Source organism: Malaclemys terrapin, chromosome 24 (genome assembly GCF_027887155.1).
Source record: "Malaclemys terrapin pileata isolate rMalTer1 chromosome 24, rMalTer1.hap1, whole genome shotgun sequence".
Classification (NCBI taxonomy): domain Eukaryota; kingdom Metazoa; phylum Chordata; order Testudines; family Emydidae; genus Malaclemys; species Malaclemys terrapin.
In genome coordinates, this window is record NC_071528.1 from 915,217 (window position 1) to 940,657 (window position 25,441).

At 48.0% G+C, this 25,441-nt stretch overlaps 1 protein-coding gene across 6 annotated transcripts in view; it reads left to right on the plus strand.

Moving 5' to 3' along the window:
- The window catches only part of LOC128828881 (excitatory amino acid transporter 4-like), a 119,049-nt gene that overhangs the window by 62,531 nt on the left and 31,077 nt on the right, over positions 1-25,441 (plus strand). For 5 of the 6 annotated variants that reach the window (XM_054013901.1, XM_054013900.1, XM_054013902.1 and 2 more), the window contains 5 exons: positions 5,349-5,606; positions 7,851-7,988; positions 9,599-9,803; positions 23,042-23,084; positions 24,419-24,762. In XM_054013901.1, coding sequence (XP_053869876.1) covers positions 5,390-5,606; positions 7,851-7,988; positions 9,599-9,803; positions 23,042-23,084; positions 24,419-24,762 — 947 coding nt within the window. In that variant the 5' untranslated portion in view covers positions 5,349-5,389. The remainder of the gene's footprint in view (positions 1-5,348; positions 5,607-7,850; positions 7,989-9,598; positions 9,804-23,041; positions 23,085-24,418; positions 24,763-25,441) is intronic. The other variant, XM_054013904.1, reaches the window with a different exon arrangement.

The window sequence follows — 25,441 nt, forward strand, 5'->3', positions numbered from 1 at the left end:
TGGGGTAAATTTGCCATTTTGGACATAGATAAAATTTCACCTTTTCCATCCATCAGACTCTTTTCAGGGATAATAGTGTAATTGTGTGTGCACACTCACACATACACACTTTGCAATCACACATGCTCATATACACATATTCACACACACACACTGTCAAACACAAATTCACACACAGACACATACACACTCACAAAACAATACAAATTTAAATTTAAATTAAAAAAGCACACACTCATTCTCAGTCCAACACCACACAAACTCTCACTCACTCACTCACTGTTGCCTTCAGGGAATCATGAAACTTTATAAAGTCAAAGGATGAGCTTGCACTCTCAGTCACACTGGTGTAAATCAAAGTTTACTCCATTGACTGTTCTGGATTTTCTCCATATTTTCACTGGTGTAACTGAGAGCAGAATTAGGCCCATTATTTGCCTCTCGAGAGAGAAAGAGGTGCTTTTGACCTTCAGATCTGTAAAGACAAGAAAGGACTCCAGGTGTGCCAGTGAAAATACAACCTGGAAGAAGCAATGAAGATGTTTCAGACGTGCTGTTTGAAAGCTGTGCAATTGAAATAAAATTTACAGTTAACACAGAAAAAAATCACAACTTTCCCACTTTGTGGCCTGGTCTACGCTATGAGTTTAGTTTGAATTTAGCAGCATTAAATCGAATTAACCCTGCACCCGTCCACACAATGAAGCCATTTACTTCGACATAAAGGGCTCTTAAAATCGATTTCTGTACTCCTCCCTGACGAGGGGAGTAGCGCTGAAATCAACATTGCCATTTCGAATTAGGGTTAGCGTGGCTGCAATTCGACGGTATTGGCCTCCGGGAGCTATCCCACAGTGCACCATTGTGACCGCTCTGGACAGCAATCTGAACTCGGATGCACTGGCCAGGTAGACAGGAAAAGCCCCGCGAACTTTTGCATTTCATTTCCTGTTTGCCCAGCGTGAAGCACTGATCAGCACAGGTGACCATGCAGAGCTCATCAGCACAGCCAGAATCAAAAAAGAGCTCCAGCATGGACCGTACGGGAGATACTGAATCTGATCTCTGTATGGGGAGATGAATCTGTTCTATCAGAACTCCGTTCCAAAAGACGAAATGCCAAAACATTTGAAAAAATCTCCAAGGCCATGATGAACAGAGGCCACAACAGGGACACAACACAGTGCTGCGTGAAATTTAAGGAGCTGAGACAAGCGTACCAAAAGCCAAAGAATCAAATGGATGCTCACGGAGGGAGTGGCGACTGACGACTGTAGCTATCCCACAGTTCCCGCACTCTCCGAAAACCATTTGAATTTTGGGTTGAGCTCCCCATGCCTGAAGGGTCAAAAACATTGTCGCGGGTGGTTCAGGGTATATGTCGTCAGCCCCCCCCCCCCCCCCCCCCCCCCGCCCCCGTGAAAGCAAAGGGAAAAAAATCTTTTTTCGCCTTTTTTCACTGTCACCGTATGTCTACCGGATGCTGCTGGCAGACGCGGTGCTGCAGCGCTACGCGGCAGCATCCCCTTGCCTTGCCTTGCGGACAGCAGACGGTGCAGTATGACTGGTAACCGTCATCGTCGTCCCGTGGGTGCTCCTGGCTGGCCTCGGTGAGGTCGGTCGGGGGCACCTGGGCAGACATGGATGCCCCTGGCTGGCCTCGGTGAGGTCGGTCGGGGGCACCTGGGCAGACATGGATGCCCCTGGCTGGCCTCGGTGAGGTCGGTCGGGGGCGCCTGGACAAAAAAGGGAATGACTCCAGGTCATTCTCTTCTTTAAGTTTTGTGTAATGGAAATTCAGTCCTGCCTGGAATATCATGCCAGCTGGAGGCTTCTGCCTGAGGCTGCTCTCCCAGTCGGCAGCACCTCCCGGTCGCACCTACCCCAGCCTACCCCTTGCTCCCAGGGCTCACAATCAGATACTTAGACCTCTACATTTTGCTGCAAATAAAAAAATTAAGCTGCCGTTTAGAATTGTCCCCCAACATAGATATCCTGGGACATTTTGTATTTTACCAGTGTCAGCCAAAGGCCCACACACAAATGGAGATTCAGTCCTGCCTGTGCTTCTATCCTAGTGCTCATCACAGAGTCCCATTTTCAGCTATAGGCTGAGCAAGTGCAGAATGTGATTCACTCGACTTCGCTGTAAGCCAACCGCCCTCCCCTCCCCTCCCCCTTTGATCTCTGCTTGCAAAGGCAATAAAGTCAGTGTTGTTTCAAATTCATGCATTCTTTATTACTTCATCACACAAATGGGGGGATAACTGCCAAGGTAGCCTGGGAGGGGTGGGGGAGGAGGGAAGCAACAGGTGGGGCTGTTGTAGGGGCACCCCCTAGAATGGCATGCAGCTCATCATTTCTGGGGGATGTCTGGGGCTCTGACCTGAAGCAGCTGTTTGCCTCTCTGGTTCTTTATTGGCTTGCCTGATATTCTAGGCAGGACTGACTCTCCATTAGACAAAACTTAAAGAAGAGAATGACCTGGGGAGTCACGCTGGAGGGTAGGGATCGGATACAGAGGGACCTAGACAAATTAGAGGATTGGGCCAAAAGAAACCTGATGAGGTTCAAAAAGGACAAGTGCAGAATCCTGCACTTAGGACAGAAGAATCCCATGCACTGCTACAGACTAGGGACCGAATGGCTAGGTAGCAGTTCTGCAGAAAAGGACCTAGGGGTCACAGTGGACAAGAAGCTGGACATGAGTCAGCAGTGTGCCCTTGTTGCCAAGAAGGCTAACGACATTTTGGGCTGTATAAGTAGGGGCATTGCCAGCAGATCGAGGGACGTGATCATTCCCCTTTATTCGACATTGGTGAGGTCTCATTTGGAGTACTGTGTCCAGTTTTGGGTCCCACACTACATGAAGGATGTGGAAAAATTGGAAAGAGTCCAGTGGAGGGCAACAAAAATGATTAGGGAGCTGGAACATATGACTTATGAGGAGAGGCTGAGGGAACTGGGATTGTTTAGTCTGCAGAAGAGAAGAATGAGGGGGGATTTGATAGCTGTTTTCAACTACCTGAAAGGGGGTTCCAAAGAGGATGGATCTAGACTGTTCTCAGTGGTACCTGATGAGAGAGCAAGGAGTAATTGTCTCAAGTTGCAGTTGGGGAGGTTTAGGTTGGATATTAGGAAAAACTTTTTCACTAGGATGGTGGTGAAGCACTGGAATGGGTTACCAAGTGAGATGGTGGAATCTCCTTCGTTAGAGGTTTTTAAGGTCAGGCTTGACAAAGCCCTGGCTGGGATGATTTAGTTGGGAATTGGTCCTGCTTTGAGCAGGGGGTTGGACTAGATGACCTCCTGAGTAGGGTTACCATACGTCTGGTTTTTCCCGGACATGTCCGGCTTTTCGGCAATCAAACCCCCGTCCGGGAGGAATTGCCAAAAAGCCGAACACGTGCAGGAAAATGCCGGCCGGGCACTTCCCCTCCTGCGGCGGCTCTGCTCCTCCCCTGACTCTTCGGCTCTGTTTAAGAGCCGAGCTGCCCGAGCGCTATAGGCTTCAGGCAGCCCCCTTGCCTCCGGACCCCAGCCGCTGGCCGGGCACTTCCTGTCCCGGGCTCCGGTGGCGCAGGGTGTGGAGGCATGGGGGCTGCCCGAAGCCGGTAGCGCTCGGGCAGCTCGGCTCTTAAACAGAGCCGAAGAATCAGGGGAGGAGCAGAGCCTCCAGCCGCGGCGGCTCTGCTCCTCCCCAACTCTTCGGCTCTCTTTAAGAGCCGAGCGCTACGGGCTTTGGGCAGCCCCCATGCCTCCGGACCCTGCGCCGCCGGAGCCTGGGAGGAGAAGTGCCCGGCCGGGGGCGCAGGGTCCGGAGGCATGGGGGCTGCCCGAAGCCCAAGCGCTACACGGTTTCACGGTTTGCTGGGCAGCCTCCAGATCCTGCGCCCCCAGCTGGGCGCTTCCCCTCCCGGGCTCCAGCTGCGCTGGGGAAGCGCCAGCCGGGGGCGCAGGGTCTGGGGGCTGCCCGGCAAACCGTGAAGCCGGTAGCGCTCGGGCAGCCCTTTTCGCGTGGCTGGGAGTGGGAGGGAGGATGGGCGGATTTAGGGTGGGGTTGGGCGGGGAAGGGGCAGAGTTGGGGTGGGGCTGGGGATGGGAAATGGGCGGGGCCAGGGCACCGTGGAGGGTCCTCTTTTTTAATTTGTTAAATATGGTAACCCTACTCCTGAGGTCCCTTCCAACCCTGATATTCTATGATTCTATGATTCCCATTTTTGTCCAGGCGCCCCCGACCAACCTCACCGAGGCCGGCCAGGAGCACCCATGACAGCAGCAGATGGTACAGTATGACTGGTAACCATCTTTGCCAACTTGCAAAGCAGCAGACGGTACAGTATGGCTGGTAACCGTCTTTGCTAGCTTGCAAAGGCAAGGGGATGCTGCTGTGTAGCGCTGCAGTACCGCGTCTGTCAGCAGCACCCAGTAGACATACGGTGACAGTGAAAAAAGGCTGAACGGGCTCCAAGGTTGCCATGCTATGGCGCCTGCCCGGGCAATCCAGGGAAAAGGGCGCGAAATGATTGTCTGCCGTTGCTTTCACGGAGGGAGGATTGACTGACGACATTTATCCATAGCCACCCGTGACAAATTTTTGGCTCCATCAGGCATTGGGATCTCAACCCAGAATTCCAATGGGCGGGGGAGACTGCGGGAACTATGGGATAGCTATGGGATAGCTACCCACAATGCAACGCTCCGGAAGTCGATGCTAGTCTTGGTACATGGACGCACACCGCCGAATGAATGTGCTTAGTGTGCACTCAACTTTATACAATCGGTAGCCAAAAATCGAATTCTGTAAATTCGGAGTAATCCCATAGTGTAGACAAACCCTGTGAAAGCTACAGAGGGGTTTTGTTTCTTTCCTCTGTGTCCATGAAAAACACGGGCTGTTTTCCCTTATGCAAAATTGTTTTTGCAGCACCAGTTTGGGAAGTTTGGTTTGCTCCTTGGGCTTCTATAGAATCATTTGTATATTTAAAAAAAATATCATCTGGATGGAGAAGGAGAAATCTCATCGTTGTTCAGCCCGCAAATTCTCTTGGAAAGGAGTGAGAATGTCCATCCGGTCTCAGCCACGCCCAAGCCAGTGCCTGCATTCCCCTCAGAGGGGCTGCTGTTTCCCTGCTGCTTGGGCGAAACGATAGCGTTGTAGCTATTCAAACCCCTGGCAGCTCCCAAAATGCAATGTCCTGTTTCTGATTCTGCTCTGGGGGGCTTTCCAGAACAGCTTCTCAGCCAGCCTGAGTAGTTATATCTGGAGGGCCAGGGGGGCACTGTCAAGATTAGGGAGATTTCATGCTGCCTTCTGGCTCTTTCTCCCTCTGCTTCTCCCCTCCTAGTTTCCCAAGAGCTGTCTTCTGGACCAGGGCTTGATCTGATTATGAGTGACCAGCGGGGCCATGTGAACAGCCTCTTCCTGAATGAGGAATCAGCCAAGCGTCTCAGCTCCAACAGCCGGGTGCAGCACTTCCAACAGGCAGTGCAGGAGCGGGCAGCACGGGTCAAGAAGCGGATGCACAGCATCACCAAAGACAGCGCCAAGGGCTTCCTCAGGAGAAATGCCTTCGTCCTCTTCACCATCACTGCTGTCCTACTGGGTAGGGAGCCTGTGGTCTGCAGGGCGGTGCTGTGCTGCCTGGGGACATTCATTAGGTTAGCACAAAGGGTGATTAAAGAAGCGTGCCAGGGATCAGGGTTCTGCCACAAGCACACTCTGTGCCCTTGGGCAAGTCCCTTCATCTCTCAGTGCCTCCATTATCAGGCATTGCATTGCAAGAGCATCTACAGATGCTTATGAAGGATCAGGGCCTTATTGAACTGTCCGCTGTTCCCACCTGGAACGCAGAGCCGGGCTTCGCCTCACAGAGCTGGCTGGCTCTGCACTAGGATGTTTGCTGGTGTAAGGATGTTGGGCGGGGTGATTCTTTACAACAGTTTGTAGAGGCAAAAAGTGCTCATTTAGTTGCAGTTATTCCAGAAAAAAGGACGACTTTAGATCATTTCCCTTGGGGAACTGTATACCTTTACTAGCTAAAAAGCCCTGTGCTGCTATAAGCTGTGCCTCCACTAAGGGGGTTTGCTGCTCCTGGGAAAGTGAGGATGATATGAGAGCCTCAGGCACAAGGCACTGCCTGTGTGCAAAGCAGCATGGTTCCAGCACGCGGTGGCTCATAACAGCCAGCCTCAGAAGAGAACTACAGAAAGTGATACTAAACCTCCGCTGCACAAGGCTCTCTGAGAGCTTTACAGACAGTCAGTCCCTCAGGAAGCCTTCCAGCCCCAACAGGGTAAGTCTCCTTATCCCCACTGCCCAGAGGGGAAACTGAGGCAGGGAGCCCTCCTGTAACCCGCCTTAGGCCAGCCACAGGCCGTGGTTGAATCTCCATCACTTGGATTCTTTAAATCAAGACTGGACGTCTTTTTCTAAAAGATCCACTCTAGCTCAACCAGTTCAATTGGCTCGCTGCAGAATCATGGGCTGAAGTCTGGCCTGTGCGATGCAGGCACTCAGATGGACTCTTCTAGCCTTGAAGTGTTTGCATGGGTGAGCTGTGTGGCTAGAAGTACAACCCAGGAGTGCAGCAGGGAAGTTTAGAGCAGTGCTGAGGGCTGGCTGGCTGGTGCACTCTCATGGTGTGGCTCCTGTTTACCGGACGGGGAGCTCACCATTTACATGAGCAGCATCCCCTGTAATAAGGGAGGGTCCCAGGAAGCCTTATCCTGGGGAAAGGGCCATTCTCCATGCCCAGCACATTCGTGCTCACTGAGGCAATGGCTAAAGGACAGGCCTCTCACAGGGGGCTGTGTGTAACCCTTTGATTGCACAGATTCATTCCCTCCCAAGTCAGCATCTCACCTCAGCCTGTAATTTAGATGTGGTGGCATCCCAGAGATCTGAACCCAACAAGGTGGCTCTGAGCTCTCAGAGCCCACTGCACAGGAGGAGCTGTGCCAACGATGGTGCTATAGGGAGCGGAGGAGGAGGTGCCTCTCATCGCTGTAGCGCGATCCCTCTGGCTGCCAAGGAGCTGCACTCACAAGCTGAAAGGCAGCTCAGCTGAGGAAATGGGGAGGAAACTGGGGGGAACCTTTCAAGCTTGAGAAGCGGTTTGGAGGGCTCTGCTCCCACAGGGGTGGGACACTCTGTTATTTGTCTGTAACTCTCCGGGGGAAGGATCACCAGGTTTGGCACCCCAGCAGCATCATTGTTCCTAGGGACCCGGCTCCACCCTCATGTCTCCAAAGGGCTTGCACCGCTCGTGGTACTAACAGTATTTCGGCATCTCTGCTCTGAGGGACCAATTGGTCTTGTGCCCATTGCAGGAGGGGAAGGACAGTGGGAGAGGGCCCAGAGCCCACCATAGGCCCTATGTGCATGGTGGGGGATGGGTCTAGGAGGGAGGACCCTTAGCCTGCCATTGGCCTTGTGCACACTGGGGGTGTGGGGGGGACAGGGGTTAGCAGGGGAGGGCCCAGTGCCTGCCATAGGGCCTGTGTACATTGCATGTCTGCAGGGACAGGAATCACAAACCTCCAGGTTGTCCTGGCATGTCCAGGAATTAAAGATCAATCTTTAATTAAAGATTAGGTCATGTGATGAAACCTCCAGGAATATGTCCAATCGAAATTGGCAGTCCTAGGGCAGCAGGGGAGGGCCCAGTGCCTGCCATAGGCTTGGGGTCCAGGAGGCAGCAGGGCCTGCTGTTGGGCTGGTGTGCATGAGGAAGGCAGCGGGGCAGGACCCAGGGCCCGCACTGCAGGTGCTGTAGCTTTCAGCAGGATTTGGAGATATTGCTAGGGCAGACACCATCCTGTTTCCCTTCTTATCCCTTGTTTCTCAGGGATCATTTTGGCCTTTGCCCTCCGACCCTACAAGATGACCTATCGCCAGATCAAGTATTTCTCCTTCCCAGGAGAGCTGCTGATGCGGATGCTTCAGATGCTGGTTCTTCCCCTCATTGTCTCCAGCCTGGTCACAGGTGAGGGACCTTTCCTGGTGCTTGCAGCTGTCTGCATTCTACAGGCCATACAGCACCCTGCAAAAGCGCTGCCAGCCATTGACCCAGCTCTCGCTGCAGGTCCCTGCCTGACCTTGTCCAGGCCTTGGCTGGGACTATGGCAAGTGGGATTGGCTTGTCTGTCCCCTGGCTGCGTTGGTGTGGAGGTCAGGGGAGCAGGAAGTCTCGTGCCTTTCTGGGAAGGGTGAGGGGGAAGCATGATGGTCCTGCCAGCCCCCAGTGCTCAGGCACCATGATCCTGGCCCTGCAATCCTGAGACTTAAAGATGCACTGTGGGGCGGGGAGGGGCTGGAGGTATTCATTTGCCTTCAGGCGTTAGGAGGAAGTGCCCACCCCCAAAGTGTGTGTGAGCATTGCAAGGTCACAGTGCACCTGAGCTAGCCAGGCAAAACTGTGGGTTGCCCAATGGCTGCTTGGTGGGGGCTCCCTTTCCCCTCCGCTAACACAGCAGCCATTCCAGCACCCTCCAGCCCGCTCCCCATCCTGTCCTGGCTCCCTATCCTCCCTGCCCACCCGCTCTGCCTCATAATTCACATCCCCTCAAGGGCTCTTAAAGGCTCCTGTCTCCAGACCCCCTCCCACCTTGACCAGCCCCCATCTTTCACTCCCTTCTCCTTTACCCTACCTCCTCCTTTTCCCTCTGTCACCCCATTTCTCTGCACTCCCCACAGTCTCCTCATGCTTCTCTTCAGTCTGCCTCATATGTCCCACAAAGTTTGCTTTCTGCCCCCACATTTCCCTACACACCCCAAAGCCTGCCTCCCACACCCCATATTCCTCTGCAGCCTCCAAAATCTGCCTCCCACACCCCCTGCACCCAACAAAGTCTGTCTCCTGCAACTCACATTCCCCTGCTCCCACTCAGTCTCCCTGCCCTTCTGCACCCACATCTTCCTGCACCCCAAACCCTGCCACCTGCCCCCACAAATGCCTGCACCCCAAACCCTGCCTCCCACCCCCACATCCCCTGCCCCCCAAACCCTGCCTCCGACCCCCCACATCTCCCTGCAATCCTGCCTTCCACCCACACATCTCTCTGCCTCCCACCCCCCACATCTCCCTGCAATCCTGCCTTCCACCCACACATCTCTCTGCCTCCCACCCCCACATCCCCCTGCACCCCAAACCCTGCCTCTGACCTCCCATATCTCCCTGCAACCCTGCCTTCCACCCCCACATCTCCCTGCACCCCAAACCCTGCCTCCCACCACCACATCCCCCTGCATCCCAAACCCTGTCTCCAAGCCCCCCACATTTCCCTGCAACCCAAACCCTGCCTCCGACCCCCCCCAATCTCCCTGCAACCCTGCCTTCCACCCACACATCTCCCTGCACCCGAAACCTGTCTCCCAACCCCACATCTCCCTGATTCCTCCTCAGTGTACTATTCCCTTCTTCAATGCATATTCCTCTGCACTCCCACAGCCTTCTTCCACACCCCACATCGCCTTAGAGCCCCCAAAGTCTGCTTCCTGCATCCCACAGTCCCCTGCACCCCCAAAGTCTCCCTCCAGCCCCCTCCCAATTGAAGAGGTAGACATTCTTGCCTTGTTCTGTGTGTGGCTGCCCAGGCATGGCCTCACTGGATGGCAAAGCCTCTGGGAAGATGGGGCTGCGGGCCGTAGTCTACTACATGGTGACCACCATCATAGCAGTCTTCATCGGCATCCTCATGGTGATCATCATCCATCCAGGCAAAGGGTCCAAGGACAAACTGCACCGGGAGGGCAAGATTGAGCAGGTGCAAACAACTGATGCCTTCATGGACCTGGTCAGGTGAGTGAACAAGTTGGTGTGCGGTAAGAACATGCCCCTGTGATAAGGTCACCATCCTGCACTGAAAGCCATTCAAACCCCTGCACTTGGAGAACATGCTCTGAATAAGCTCTGAAAGGAGACCGAGGCGCTGTTTTTCAGAGTTCCCCGAGGGTGCTCGACCTCCCCTGCTCCACACCAAGCCCTGCCCTCACTCCACCCCATCCCCCAAGGCCCCACCCCTGACCCACCTCTTCCCATCCCGTTCCGCCTCCCTCCCTGCCTCTTCCCACCCCATTCTGCCTCTCCCCCTGCCTCTTTCTGCTCCGCTCCTCCCCTTCCCCCCAGCGCCTCCTGCACGCTGCTGAACAGCTGATCACCAGTGGATAACATAAAACGAGCATCTGAGCAACAATATACTCACACCATCCGTTGCAGAAAAACCTGAAGTGTTAGTCCTTGTCCTCCTCATCATACTCACCAGCATCATCATCACCAGTGGCCATCGTCCTGGCATCTCCCAAGGCAGGCAGGCTGGGATACAACTTTTATAACGGGTTATGCTGATGCCCCTATGCCTAATACATGTTCAGTAGGGGTTTCAGCCCCTTTTCTTATCTGTATTTCCTCACCTAGTAATGCTGAGGTGCCCTTCTCCCATAAGTTAATAGTCCTTTTACCTCAAGTTCATTAGCATATACATCAACTAGTTACCATGATCTTCCGGTGGTCAGACATCTGATGTTCCTAACTTAAAAATATCTAAAACTGATATCAACAGGCATCGTGTGGTCATCTATCAGCAGTTGGGTCATTACAGCATTCTATGGTGTGATATCTCATGATCTAGGGTTACTGCTGGTTAGCTATCAGAGGGGTAGCAGTGTTAATCTGGATCTGTAAAAAGCAACAGAGAGTCCTGTGGCACCTTTAAGACTAACAGATGTATTGGAGCATAAGGTTTCGTGGGTGAATATCCACTTTGTCAGACGCATGCTGGTTAACTGTTTATGTTAAGGCTTTGGGGGCCTTATCTCTTGATTAGTTTAGCTAAGCTATTGTCTTATAGGCCTTGAGGCTTGTAGGGTCATTGGATTACTGCCTAAATTTATGCCTATGCCTTACCTAAGCTTTGTCTACACTGGCAAGTGAAAGACAAACTTTTGTCGTCCAGAGGTGTTAAAAAGCATCCTCCCGAAAGACAAAAGTTTGGTTAACCGCTCCTTGGGGGTGGAAGCTTTTTGTCGGCAGAAGAGAACAGCGGCAACACTGCACGCCTTTTAGCAGCACGGCTGTAGCGGCACAGCTGTGTCGCTAAAAGCTGTGTAGTGTAGACATAGCCTTAGCAAATACTTATACCTATAGGCTACAGCTCACATACAGTAAGAACATAAGAACGGCCATACTGAGTCAGACCAATGGTCCATCTAGCCCAGACTTCTGTCTTCCAGCAGTGGCTGGTGCCAGATGCTTCAGAGGGAATGAACAGAACAGGGCAATTTATCAAGTGATCCATCCCCTGTTGTCCAGTCCCAGCTTCTGGAGTCAGGTATATGGGGGCACCCAGAGCATGGGTTTGCATCCTTGGCCATCTTAACTAACAGCCATTAATGGACCTATCCTCATGAATTCCTTTCTGAACCAAGTATCAGAGGGGTAGCCGTGTTAGTCTGGATCTGTAAAAAGCAACAGAGTCCTGTGGCACCTTTAAGGCTAACAGATGTATTGGAGCATAAGCTTTCGTGGGTGAATACCCACATGCGTCTGACGAAGTGGGTATTCACCCACGAAAGCTTACTCTCCAATACATCTGTTAGTCTTAAAGGTGCCACAGGACTCTCTGTTGCTTTTTTGAAACAAGTTATACATTTAACCTTCACAACATCCCCTGACAATGAGTCCCACAGATTGTCTGTTGTGTTATTTTATAGACCTCTATCATATCCCCCGTTAGTTGTTTCTTTTCCAAGCTGAACAATTCAAGTCTTTTTAATCTGTTTAAACCATTCCATTCCCCCAATCATTTTTGTTGCTCTTCTCTGAACTTTTTCCAATTCTAATATATCTTATTTGAGATGGGGCCACCAGGACTGCATGCAATATTCAAGGTGCGAGCATACCATGGATTTATATAGTGGCATTGTGATATTTTCTGTCTTATCCTCTCTCTCTTTCTTAATGGTTCCTAATATTATGTACCTTGAGCAGATGTGTTCAGAGAACTATCCACAGTGACTCCAAGATCTCTTTCTTGAGCAGTAACAGCTAATTTAGACCCCATAGTTTTGTATATAATAGTTCCTAACATTCTGTTAGATATTTTGACTACCAGTGCACACTGAGCAGATGTTTTCAGAGAACTATCCACAGTGACTCCAAGATCTCTTTCTTGTGTGGTAACAGCTAATTTAGACCCCATCATTTTATAATAGGGCTGTTGATTAATCGCAGTTAACTCACGCGATTAACTAAAAAAATTAATTGCGATTTAAAAAATTAATCGTGATTAATTGCTGTTTTAATTGCACTGTTAAACAATAGAATACCAATTGAAATTTATTAACTATTTTTGGATGTTTTTCTACATTTTCAAATATCTTGATTTAAATTACAACACAGAATACAAAGTGTACAGTGTTCACATTATATTATAATTTTTATTACAAAGATTTGCTCAGTAAAAATGATAAACAAAAGAAATAGTATTTTTCAATTCACCTCATACAAGTACCACACTTTATTGTGAAAGTGCAACTTACAAATGTAGATTATTTTTGTTACATAACTGCACTCAAAAACAAAACAATGTAAAACTTTAGAGCCTACAAGTCATAGAATCAGAATCATAGAATATCAGGGCTGGAAGGGACCTCAGGAGGTCATCTAGTCCAACCCCCTGCTCAAAGCAGGACCAATCCCCAACAAGTCCACTCAGTCCTACTCCTTATTCAGCCAATCACTAAGTCAAACAAGTTTGTTTACATTTACAGGAGATAATGCTGCCAGCTTCTTATTTACAATGTCACCTGAAAGTGAGAACAGGCATTTGCATGGCACTTTTGTAGCTGACATTGCAAGGTATTTACGTGCCAGATATGCTAAACATTCGTATGCCCCTTCATGCTTCAGCTACCATGCCAGAGGACATGCTTCCGTGCTGTTGACGCTCGTTTAAAAAATAATGCATTAATTAAATTTTGACTGAACTCCTTGGGGGAGAATAGTATGTCTCCTGCTCTGTTTTACCCCCATTCTGCCATATATTTCATATTATAGCAGTCTTGGTTGATGACCCAGCAGATATTGTTCATTTTAAAAACACTTTCACTGCAGATTTGACAAAACGCAAAGAAGGTACCAATGTGAGATTTCTAAAGATAGTTACAGCACTTGACCCAAAGTTTAAGAATCTGAAGTGCTGTCCAAAATCTGAGAGGGATGAGGTGTAGAGTATGTTTTCAGAAGTCTTAAAAGAGCAACACTCTGATGCAGAAACTACAAAACACAAATCACCAAAAAGGAAAATCAACCTTCTGAGGTGGCATCTGACTCAGATGATGAAAATGAACATGTGTTGGTCTGCTCTGCTTTGGATTGTTATCGAGCAAAACCCGTCATCAGCATGGATACATGTCCTCTGGAATGGTAGCTGAAGCATCAAGGGACATATGAATCTTTAGCTCATCTGGCACGTAAATATCTTGCAATGCTGTCTACAACAGTGCCATGAGAAGGCCTGATCTCACTTTCAGGTGACATTGTAAACAAGAAGCAGGCAGCATTATCTCCTGCAAATGTAAACAAATTTGTTTGTCTGAGTGACTGGCTGAACAAGAAGTAGGACTGAGTGGACTTGTAGGCGCTAAAGTTTTACATTCTTTTATTTTTGAATGCAGTTATTTTTTGTACATAATTCTACATTTGTAAGTTCAACTTTCATGATAAATAGATTGCTCTACAGTACAGTATTAGGTGAATTGATAAATACTATTTCTTTTGTTTTTTACACCACAAATATTTGTAATAAAAAATAAATATAAAGGGAGCACTGTACACTTTGTATTCTGTGTTGTAACTGAAATCAATATATTTGAAAATGTAGAAAACATCCACAAATATTTAAATAAATGGTATTCTATTATTGTTTAACAGTGTGATTAATCATGCAATTAATCACGATTAATTTTTTTAATCACTTGACAGCTCTATTTTATATGTATAGTTGGGATTATGTTTTCCAAAGTGCATTACTTTGCATTTATCCACATTGAATTTCATCTGCCAGTTTGTTGCACGGTCACCAGTTTAGTGAGATCCCTTTGTAATGCTTTGCAGTCAGCTTTGGACTTAACTATCTTGAGTAATTTTGTATTATCGGCAAACTTTGCCACCTTACTTTTTACCCCTTTTTCCAGACCATATATGAATATGTTGAGCAGCACTAGTTCCAATACAGACCCTTGGGGGACCCTACTATTTATTTCTCTCCACTGTGAAAAACGCACCATTTATGTCAGATTTGTGTCCATTTATTCTTTTATGTAGAGACTGTCCGGTTTGGCCAATGTCCATGGCAGAGGGGCATTGCTGGCACATGATGGCATATATCACATTGGTAGATGTGCAGGTGAACGAGCCCCTGATGGCATGGCTGATATGATTAGGTCCTATGATGATGTCACTTGAATAGATAGGTGGACAGAGTTGGCATCGGGCTTTGTTGCAAGGATAGGTTCCTCACAGATCTTGGGAGACAGACCTGTCCTCGCTTACAGACAGCCCCCAACCTGAAGCAAATACTCACCAGCAACCACACACCACTGAACAAAAACACTGACCCAGGAACCTATCCTTGCAACAAAGCCCGATGCCAACTCTGTCCACATATCTGACATCAGGAATCATAACATTCAAAAACCAGTAGGAGAACACTTCAACCTCTCTGGCCACTCAGTAACAGACCTAAAGGTGGCAATTTTGCAACAGAAAAGCTTCAAAAACAGACTCCAACGAGAAACTGCTGAACTTGAATTAATATGCAAATTAGACACTATCAATTTAGGCTTGAATAGAGACTGGGAATGGCTGAGCCATTACACACATTGAAACTATTTCCCCATGTTAAGTATTCTCACACCTCTTGTCAAACTGTCTGGAATGGGCTGTCTTGATTATCACTACAAAAGTTTTTTCTCTTAATTAATTAGCTTCTTAGAGTTGGTAGGACAACTCCCACCTTTTCATGTTCTCTGTATGTGTGTATATATATCTCCTCACTATATGTTCCATTCAATGCATCCAATGAAGTGGGCTGTAGCCCTCGAAAGCTTATGCTCCAATAAATGTGTTAGTCTCTAAGGTGCCACAAGTACTCCTGTTCTTTTTGTCTTTTCCTAGTAACTTAGTCCCCTTCCCAAGAGGGGTATCCTCAGTGTCATGACATCCTCTGGAAGGAGGGTTCCGACTATGTGATTGTTTTCCTCCACTATAGTTTGATGTTCTCCTTCCCCGAGACTTTCACCCTCCCCAACAGCACAGAGCCTGCCAGATGCAGGCTGGGTCTGCTTTGCTGTGTCCCAAGAAGTCTCATCTATGTCCCTCTCTGTCTCTGTCAGCTCCTCCAGTTCAGCCACTCTGGTCTCCAGAGCCTGTAAGCCGTCTCTGAGGGCCAAGAGCTGCTTGCACTACATGCACACATACACCACCTGCCCATGGGGGGAGGGGTAGCTCAGTGGTTTGAGCATTGGCCTGCTAAACCCAGCATTGTGAGTTCAATCCTCAAGGGGGCCATTTAGGGAACTGGGGTAAATATCTGTCTGGGGATTTGTCCTGCTTTGAGCAGGGGGTTGGACTAGATGATCTCCTGAGGTCCCTTCCAACCCTGATATTCTATGATTATGCAGGGTGCATCTGATAGCCCTACTCTGCTGCTGGACTTCTGCCTGTATTCCTTTTACTCTGGCTGGGGCTTTTTGTTTGTTTGTTCCATATGTGAGTGTGTATGAAAGGCTCTCTATAGAAAGCTGGAGTTTCTGTTCCAATACACGGAAGGAGGGAGAAATCCCTAGTCATGAGGCCGAGCAGTTTCCCTATCATGGGTCAGCATATTTCAGCAGAGCATGGGGCGGTATCTCCGGGATACTGCAGGGTTCGGTCCTAAGACTGGAGTGATGATTACAGGGTGAGCTGCAGTTTACATCACTTTGCAGTGCCTATCGAGTGAAATCCTCATCTCCTGCCAGGCTGGAACCCTGCTATTCCACCATTCTGGGGCTGGCTCTCTGACTGTGTAGCTCACCACCAATTTCTCCACTATGATAACACAACAGGCTTGGCTAAATTTGGCCCCTGCAAGAAAACTTCCCTGTGGGAGCCTGGGATCCACAGTTGATTAAAGTGACCCAAAAACAGCCTTCAAAACCAATGTACTGTTCATTCACCCAAACGCATATAGCAAGCAGAGAAAAGGGTTACCACAGCTAAAGTCTCTACACATCTGGGCTCAGCTAAACTTTATTCTCTCTTTGCAAGTTTGGAGAGACAGACAGCCCCCGCACCATTCTCTTAGCATCTTACCCACTCGCCCCGCTTCTTCCTTGCTAGGCAGGGGTCTTTATTGATTCAGTATCCCTTTGATCATAGGATCTGGCCTGGGGAAAATAAATCTATTAACCTGGCTGGAGCTAGGTAGGTGACATTTCCCAATTAATAGCTCCCCTACTGTTCTCTGAAGGACCCTTGATATTCTCTCTGGAGATAAGTATCAGGGGGTAGCCGTGTTAGTCTGTATCTACAAAAACAACAAAGAGTCTGGTGGCACCTTAAAGACTAACAGATTTATTTGGGCATAAGCTTTCGTGAGTATAAACCTCACTTCTTCGGATGCATAGAGTGAAAGCTACAGATGCAGGCATTATATACAGACACATGGAGAGCAGGGAGTTACTTCACAAGTGGTGAACCAGTGTTGACAAGGCCAATTCAATCAGGGTGGATGTAGTCCACTCCCAATAATAGATGAGGAGGTGTCAATTCCAGGAGAGGAAAAGCTGCTTCTGTAGTGAGCCAGCCACTCCCAATCCCTATTCAAGCCCAGATTAATGGTGTTGAATTTGCAAATGAATTTTAGTTCTGCTGTTTCTCTTTGAAGTCTGTTTCTGAAGTTTTTTTGTTCAATGACAGTGACTTTTAAATCTGTGATAGAATGACCAGGGAGATTGAAGTGTTCACTTACTGGCTTGTGTATGTTACCATTCCTGATGTCCGATTTGTGTCCATTTATTCTTTTGCGGAGGGACTGTCCGGTTTGGCCAATGTACATGGCAGAGGGGCATTGCTGGCACATGATGGCATATATGACATTAGTGGATGTGCAGGTGAATGAGCCCCTGATGGTGTGGCTGATGTGGTTGGGTCCTCTGATGCTGTTGCCAGAGTAGACATGGGGACAGAGTAGGCAACGAGGTTTGCTACAGGGATAGGTTCCTGGGTTGGTGTTTCTGTGGTGTGGTGTGTAGTTGCTGGTGAGTATTTGCTTCAGGTTGGGGGGTTGTCTGTAAGCAAGGACTGGCCTGCCTCCCAAGGTCTGTGAGAGTGAGGGATCATTTTCCAGGATAGGTTGTAGGTCGTGGATAATGCGCTGGAGAGGTTTTAGCTGGGGGCTGTATGTGATGGCCAGTGGTGTTCTGTTCCTTGTTGGGCCTGTCCTGTAGTAGGTGATTTCTGGGTACCCGTCTTGCTCTGTCAATCTGTTTCCTCACTTCCCCAGGTGGGTATTGTAGTTTTACGAATGCTTGATAAAGATCTTGTAGGTGTTTGTCTCTGTCTGAGGGGTTGGAGCAAATTCGGTTGTATCTTAGGGCTTGGCTGTAGACAATGGATCGTATGATGTGTCTTGGATGGAAGCTGGAGGCATGTAGGTACGTATAGCGGTCAGTAGGTTTCCGGTATAGGGTGGTGTTTATGTGACCATCACTTATTTGTACTGTAGTGTCCAGGAAGTGGATCTCTTGTGTGGACTGGTCCAGGCTGAGGTTGATGGTGGGGTGGAAATTGTTGAAGTCCAGGTGGAATTCTTCAAGGGCCTCCTTTCCGTGGGTCCATATGATGAAGATGTCATCAATCTACAAGATCTTCAAATCAAATCGGACATCAGGAATGGTAACATACACAAGCCAGTAAGTGAACACTTCAATCTCCCTGGTCATTCTATCACAGATTTAAAAGTCACTGTCATTGAACAAAAAAACTTCAGAAACAGACTTCAAAGAGAAACAGCAGAACTAAAATTCATTTGCAAATTCAACACGATAAACTAGGCAAATACAACTTAGATGGGGCTACTATAAGGTGGGTGCGTAACTGCCTGGATAACAGTACTCAGAGAGTAGTTATTAATGGTTCCCAATCCTGCTGGAAAGGTATAACAAGTGGGGTTCCGCAGGGATCTGTTTTGGGACCGGCTCTGTTCAATATCTTCATCGACGACTTAGATATTGGCATACAAAGTACATTTATTGTATTTGCAGATGATACCAAACTGGGAGGGATTGCAACTGCTTTGGAGGATAAGGTCATAATTCAAAATGATCTGGACAAATTGGAGAAATGGTCTGAGGTAAACAGGATGAAGTTTAACAAAGACAAATGCAAAGTGCTCCACTTAGGAAGGAACAATCAGTTTCACACATACAGAATGGAAAGAGAATGTCTAGGAAGGAGTACGGCAGAAAGGGATCTAGGCGTTATAGTGGACCACAAGCTAAATATGAGTCAACAGTGTGATGCTGTTGCGAAAAAAGCAAACATGATTCTGGGATGCATTAACAGGTGTGTTGTGAGCAAGACATGAGAAGTCATTCTTCCGCTCTACTCTGCGCTGGTTAGGTCTCAACTGGAGTATTGTGTCCAGTTCTGGACACCACATTTCAAGGAAGATGTGGAGAAATTGGAGAGGGTCCAGAGAAGAGCAACAAGAATGATTAAAGGTCTTGAGAACATGACCTATGAAGGAAGGCTGAAAGAATTGGATTTGTTTAGTTTGGAAAAGAGAAGACTGAGAGAGGACATGATAGCAGTTTTCAGGTATCTAAAAGGGTGTCATAAGGAGGAGAGAGAAAACTTGTTCAGTACAGACTGGAATAAACTGCCTAGGGAGGTTGTGGAATCTCCATCTCTGGAGATATTTAAGAGTAGGTTAGATAAATATCTATCCGGGATGGTCTAGACAGTATTTGGTCCTGCCATGAGGGCAGGGGACTGGATTCAATGACCTCTCGAGGTCCCTTCCAGTCCTAGAATCTATGAATCTATGAATCTATGAACCATTAATCTGGGCTTGAATAGGGATTGGGAGTGGCTGGCTCACTACAGAAGCAGCTTTTCCTCTCCTGGAATTGACACCTCCTCATCTATTATTGGGAGTGGACTACATCCACCCTGATTAAATTGGCCTTGTCAACACTGGTTCACCACTTGTGAAGTAACTCCCTGCTCTCCATGTGTCTGTATATAATGCCTGCATCTGTAGCTTTCACTCTATGCATCCGAAGAAGTGAGGTTTATACTCACGAAAGCTTATGCCCAAATAAATCTGTTAGTCTTTAAGGTGCCACCAGACTCTTTGTTGTTTCTCTGGAGATAGGTTTCAGAGTAGCAGCCGTGTTAGTCTGTATCCACAAAAAGAACAGGAGTACTTGTGGCACCTTAGAGACTAACAAATTTATTAGAGCATAAGCTTTCGTGGACTACAGCCCACTTCTTCGGATGCATATAGAGTGGAATAAATATTGAGGAGATATATACACACATACAGAGAGCATAAACAGGTGGGAGTTGTCTTACCAACTCTGAGAGGCCAATCATGGTAATAATTTCAATAATTTCCATCCCACCATCAACCTCAGCCTAGATCAATCCACACAAGCGGTCCATTTCCTGGACACTACTGTGCTAATAAGCGATGGTCACATAAATACCACCCTATACCGGAAACCTACTGACCGCTACACTTACCTACATGCCTCCAGCTTCCATCCAGGACACACCACACGATCCATTGTCTACAGCCAAGCTCTAAGATATAACCGCATTTGCTCCAACCCCTCAGATAGAGACAAGCACCTACAAGATCTCTATCAAGCATTCTTAAAACTACAATAGCCACCTGCTGAAGTGAAAAAACAGATTGACAGAGCCAGACAAGTACCCAGAAGTCATCTCCTACAAGACAGGCCCAACAAAGAAAATAACAGAACACCACTAGCTGTCACCTTCAGCCCCCAACTAAAACCTCTCCAGCGCATCATCAGAGATCTACAACCTATCCTGAAAGATGATCCTTTACTCTCACAGATCTTGGGAGACAGACCTGTCCTCGCTTACAGACAACCCCCCACCCTAAAGCAAATACTCACCAGCAACCAAACATCACTGAACAAAACCACTGACCCAGGAACCTATCCTTGTAACAGAGCCCGATGCCAACTCTGTCCACATATCTATTCAAGTGACATCATCATAGGACCTAATCACATCAGCCATACCATCAGGGGCTCGTTCACCTGCACATCTACCAATGTGATATATGCCATCATGTGCCAGCAATGCCCCTCTGCCATGTACATTGGCCAAACCGGACAGTCTCTACGCAAAAGAATTAATGGACACAAATCTGACATCAGGAATCATAATACTCAAAAACCAGTGGGAGAACACTTTAACCTGTCTGGTCATTCAATGACAGACCTGCGGGTGGCTATATTACAACAGAAAACCTTCAAAACCAGACTCCAACGAGAGACTGCTGAGCTGGAATTGATATGCAAACTAGATACAATCAACTCAGGATTGAATAAGGACTGGGAATGGCTGAGCCATTACAAACATTGAATCTATCTCCCCTTGTAAGTATTCTCTTATCAAACTGTCTGTACTGAGCTATCTTGATTATCACTTCAAAAAATTTTTTTCTCTTACTTAATTGGCCTCTCAGAGTTGGTAAGACAACTCCCACCTGTTTATGCTCTCTGTATGTGTGTATATATATCTCCTCAATATTTATTCCACTCTATATGCATCTGAAGAAGTGGGCTGTAGTCCACGAAAGCTTATGCTCTAATAAATTTGTTAGTCTCTAAGGTGCCACAAGTATTCCTGTTCTTTTCTCTGGAGATATTCGCTCTGTCATCTTCTCATTTCATGTTTGTTCTCCCTAACAGCCTCCTTTGATTTAATGCTGTGTAGGCAGATAGAATAATATCAAACAGGTAAACTGAGGTGCATATTGTATTCATAAAAATAATACAGATATCCCTCGTTCTCCTCGTCCAGTCGTATTGAATCTCTTTAATCATGCTTGGGAAGAGAATAAAGAGCTTCTCACAAAATACCCTGAGGCTATGAAATCCTCCCTGGGGGGAAGAGCTGCAAATAGTAGGAGTGAGAGAAACAATGCAAAGGGGGATTGAAAATAGGGTCAGCAACTAGATCTCTCTGAAATATGCCTGGGGAAAAATAATCCGAGGCAGCCCCTTTTCCACCACAAACACAGGGACACTTGGGAAGCAGGAGCTGCTGAGAAAAACTAGGGCCTTTTTCTCCCCTGCCCTGTACCTTGTGCAGTCTTTACACCAATGCAAGGTAGAAATGTAGGACTGGAAAGGACCTCGAGAGGTCTTCTAGTCCAGTCCCCTGCACTCATGGCAGGACTGAGTATTATCTAGACCAGGGGTTCTCAAACTGGGGGTGGGGTGGTTATTATATGGGGGTCGTGAGCTGTCAGCCTGCACTCCAACCCCCGCTTTGCATCCAGCATTTATAATGGTGTTAAATTTATAAAAAAGTGTTTTTAATTTATAAGGGGGGTCGCACTCAGAGGCTTGCTATTTGAAAGGGGTCACCAGTACATAAGTTTTGAGAACCACTGATCTAGACCATCCGTGACAGGTGTTTGTCCAACCTGCTCTTAAAAATCTCCAATGATGGAGATTCCACAACATCCCTAGGCAATTTATTCCAGTGCTTAACCACCCTGACAGGAAGATTTTTCTAATGTCCAACCTAAACCGCCCTTGCTGCACTTTAAACCCATTGCTTCCTGCCCTAGCCTCAGAAGCTAAGCAGAACAATTTTTAGTAGCTGTAAAGTCCTACTATTCTGATGTGGTAGCGATTTACACCCACTTCACACTCACTTTGCCCTGGTGTAAATGGCTGTACAAGGCACAGACACTCAAGAAACCAGCCAATAGGCTTAGAGCTGACAGCAAATTAGACATGCATTTGCACTAAGACATGGCTACAAAAAGCCCAGTGCAGTTTGATGCTGTATGATACAATGGCATCATGTCTCCGTGCCTGGAAATTGTAGTGCCTTTCTCGATGGCTCCAGTGTGATGCACCTGGAATGTTGCCTTCAGTTCGGTGCATCCTGCTATCAGAAAGGCAGTGATGAAATGGAGGGAGTTCAGGTGGGCTGGTTGGAACCCCAAATTCCCATTCCACAGGAAATTCAAAAAATTTTAAAAAATTGTTCCACATTGGAATGAAAACTCACAATTCTGACATTTTCCATGGAGCAGGAGGAGTCCAGAATTTTCGTTTTGTGTCAACTTTTTCTAAACAAAATGAATGAGACTCCCTGAACTGTCTGTAGCTCTGTCTGCCTGCCGGGGGAGAGTGGGGGCCACTGAGAAGCCAGGAACTTGTAAGTGATTGATGAGCTAGAGAAAGGCACCAGTTGGGCTGAATTTGGGGGTGGGCCAGTGAGATGTATCAAGCAGGGGAACTCATCTTGCAGGAAGCAGTGAAAGCTGCACAGCTTGGGACACTTAAAATTAGACTGTGCCAGAGAATGGAGATGGAGAGGATGGTCTGGTCTGGTCTTTTCCTTCTCTAACTTTGATGATCCTAGGACACTATCCATAGCTGCATAAAACCTAGCTCACACAGACCAGTGTCCAGGGCCACATGCTGCCACTTGGGAGCACAGCCACGTTTAAATGTTTCAAGAAGTAGGACTGAGTGGACTTGTAGGCGCTAAAGTTTGATATTCTTTTATTTTGGGGACTAGAGTGCTGTCTTGCTTGGCAGCATCTGGAAGGGCGCTGAATAACCTGAAAGAAGACTCAGTGCTATTGGCATTGAGCTCTTACTAACCTTGACTGTAGCCTGCGCTTAACCATGAGTATCAGGCAATGGGCCTGCTCACCTGGCTCTCAGCCAGATGGCAGCGTAACCTCCTTTTTTTATCTGCTGCAGGAACATGTTCCCGCCGAACCTAGTAGAAGCCTGCTTCAAACAGGTACGGACACCGGTTCCCCATGCCTGCTTCTTTCTGCCCATCACTCTGATTGTCCTTTATGCCTGTGCAGAAGAGGCTGCACTCTGAACTGCTCCTTTCTGGAGATGCGCCCCAGGGATGGGTTTAGGCCACCTTTGCACCTCCCCGAGTGCGCTGCTCCAACCACCTCTGCAGCCACCTGTGTAAATTAGAGCAGTCTCAGGCAGCCTTGCCCAGTTGTCTATAGATTGGTCAGCAGCCGGAATTGCTGGAGCACAGACTGGTCTGGCCACTACCCTTCCTGCTCTTGGTTTGCTCCTCTCAGGGGCCTGCCAGGGGGCAGTGTGTGCCTGTGAACAAGGGGAGGTCCCTCAGGGCTGTTCCCCCGCACCTTTATAGTACCTGAATATCTGGCCCAGCTGTGTCAGTTGGATGTAAAATGACACCAAATGGGATTCCCCACTCACAGTGCGAGCCATTGCACCATCCCCTGCTGAGCTGTAGAAGGAACTTCTTTCCCTGCGTGTAAGTAGCACAGCCTCTAGGTCACTTGGTAAGCTGGTCCCATTCAAACAGTCTGTGTTTTAATGCAGCCAAATGCAAAGTCAGACATCTAGGAACAAGGAATGCAGGCCACGCCTACAGAATGGGGGGCCGGATCCTGTATTCAGTGGCTCTGGAAAGGATCTCGGGGTCATAGTGGACAAGCCATGGAACACAAGCTCCCAGTGTAATGCTGTGGCAGGAAGAGCTAATGCGACCCTTGGATGGATACAGAGGGGTGCAGTGAATAGGAGCTGGGAGATGTTTCTACCTGTGTAAACAGCAGTGGTGAGACTGGCCCTGGAATGCTGTGTCCAGGTCTGGGATCCACATTTTTAAAAGGATGTTTTAAAAATTGAGAGGGTGCAGAAAAAATCCTCGCAAATCATGTGAGGCTTGGAGAAAATGCCTGACAGTGAGAGACTTAAAGAGTTCGATCAGCTACCCAGGGAAAAGGTGGATTCTCATCTCTTGATATCTTCAGATCCAGACCGGAATCTTTCTGGAAATTTTGCATTGGCTAAACCCAAGTTATTGGGCTCAACAGGGGGAACTGTGTGAAATGTAAGGGCCTGTGCTATACAGGAGGTCGGGCCTGATGATCTAATGGTCCCTTATAGCCTTACACTCTATGATCTAGATGTCTATGAATCCTTGCATTGAGCCAGGTAATTAGACAGGCACAAACAGTTGTCAGCCAAGTCACTGGGAGTTCAGGCTCAGGCCCTTTATGCTGCTCAGCAGCTGTGGAGAAGTGCAGGGTTATCATACAGAGGCTTGTGGGCACAGCTGATAATAGTGTATCATTTCAGTACAAGACACAGTACAGCACCAGGGTCTTCACCAGAACCATCCTCCACAGCAGCAATGTCACAGCAGGGACCACTGCCAACTCACAGGCTTCCATGCCCGAGAATGTCACCGGCACCCTGGAGAACGTCACACGCACCCTTAGGAGCCTGCAGGAAGTGCTGAGCTTTGAGGAAACCATCCCCATCCCTGGCTCGGCCAATGGGGTGAATGCGCTGGGCCTGGTGGTGTTCTCCGTGTGCTTTGGCCTGGTGATTGGCAGCATGAAGCAGAAGGGACGGGCCCTGCAGGAGTTCTTCAACTGCCTCAACGAAGCTATCATGAGGCTGGTGGCCATTATCATCTGGTGAGGAGCAGGGTGGGTGGGGCAAGGAGAACTGATGAGAGATGGGGGTAATTTTAAAGGTGACATGCATGGGGAAAACAAATGTGTGTGGGCCCCCATTTTGCTCCTTAGTGCTGGAGGGAGAAGCCTGGATGGGATTTTCATTCACAAGCGTGTGTTGGGTTTTGTTTGTTGTTTTTATAATAGATATATCAGGGAGGCCAGGACATTATTTCCTTGATGCTGCTTGAGGCCTCCTTGGAGGACTAGAGAACTGGAGTGGGGGGTCACTAATCCGTTACCTAAAGGGGCAGGCTGTGAGTGTGGCACACACAGAGATTTCCTCCCAGCTGTTTTCCAGGAGCTTTAGTTAATGTTGAATGGTGTTGGGCCAAGTACCAAACTCTGTGGAACCCCACTAAAAACATCCCCATTCAGTGAATCCCCACTGACAATTACTTTTTGAATCTGTCCATTTTTTAATCAATTGAACATGTGCTCTGTTGAGATTGTATAGTGCTAATTTTTAATTAGAATATCATGTGGTACTAACTCAAATGTCTTACCAAAGTTTAAGTATATTATATCTATGCAGTTATTTTTATCAACCAACCTTGTAATCACTTCAAAGAATGAAATCAGTTTTGTTTGACAAGATGTATTTTCCATAAAACTATGTTGACTGGAATTAATTGTATTC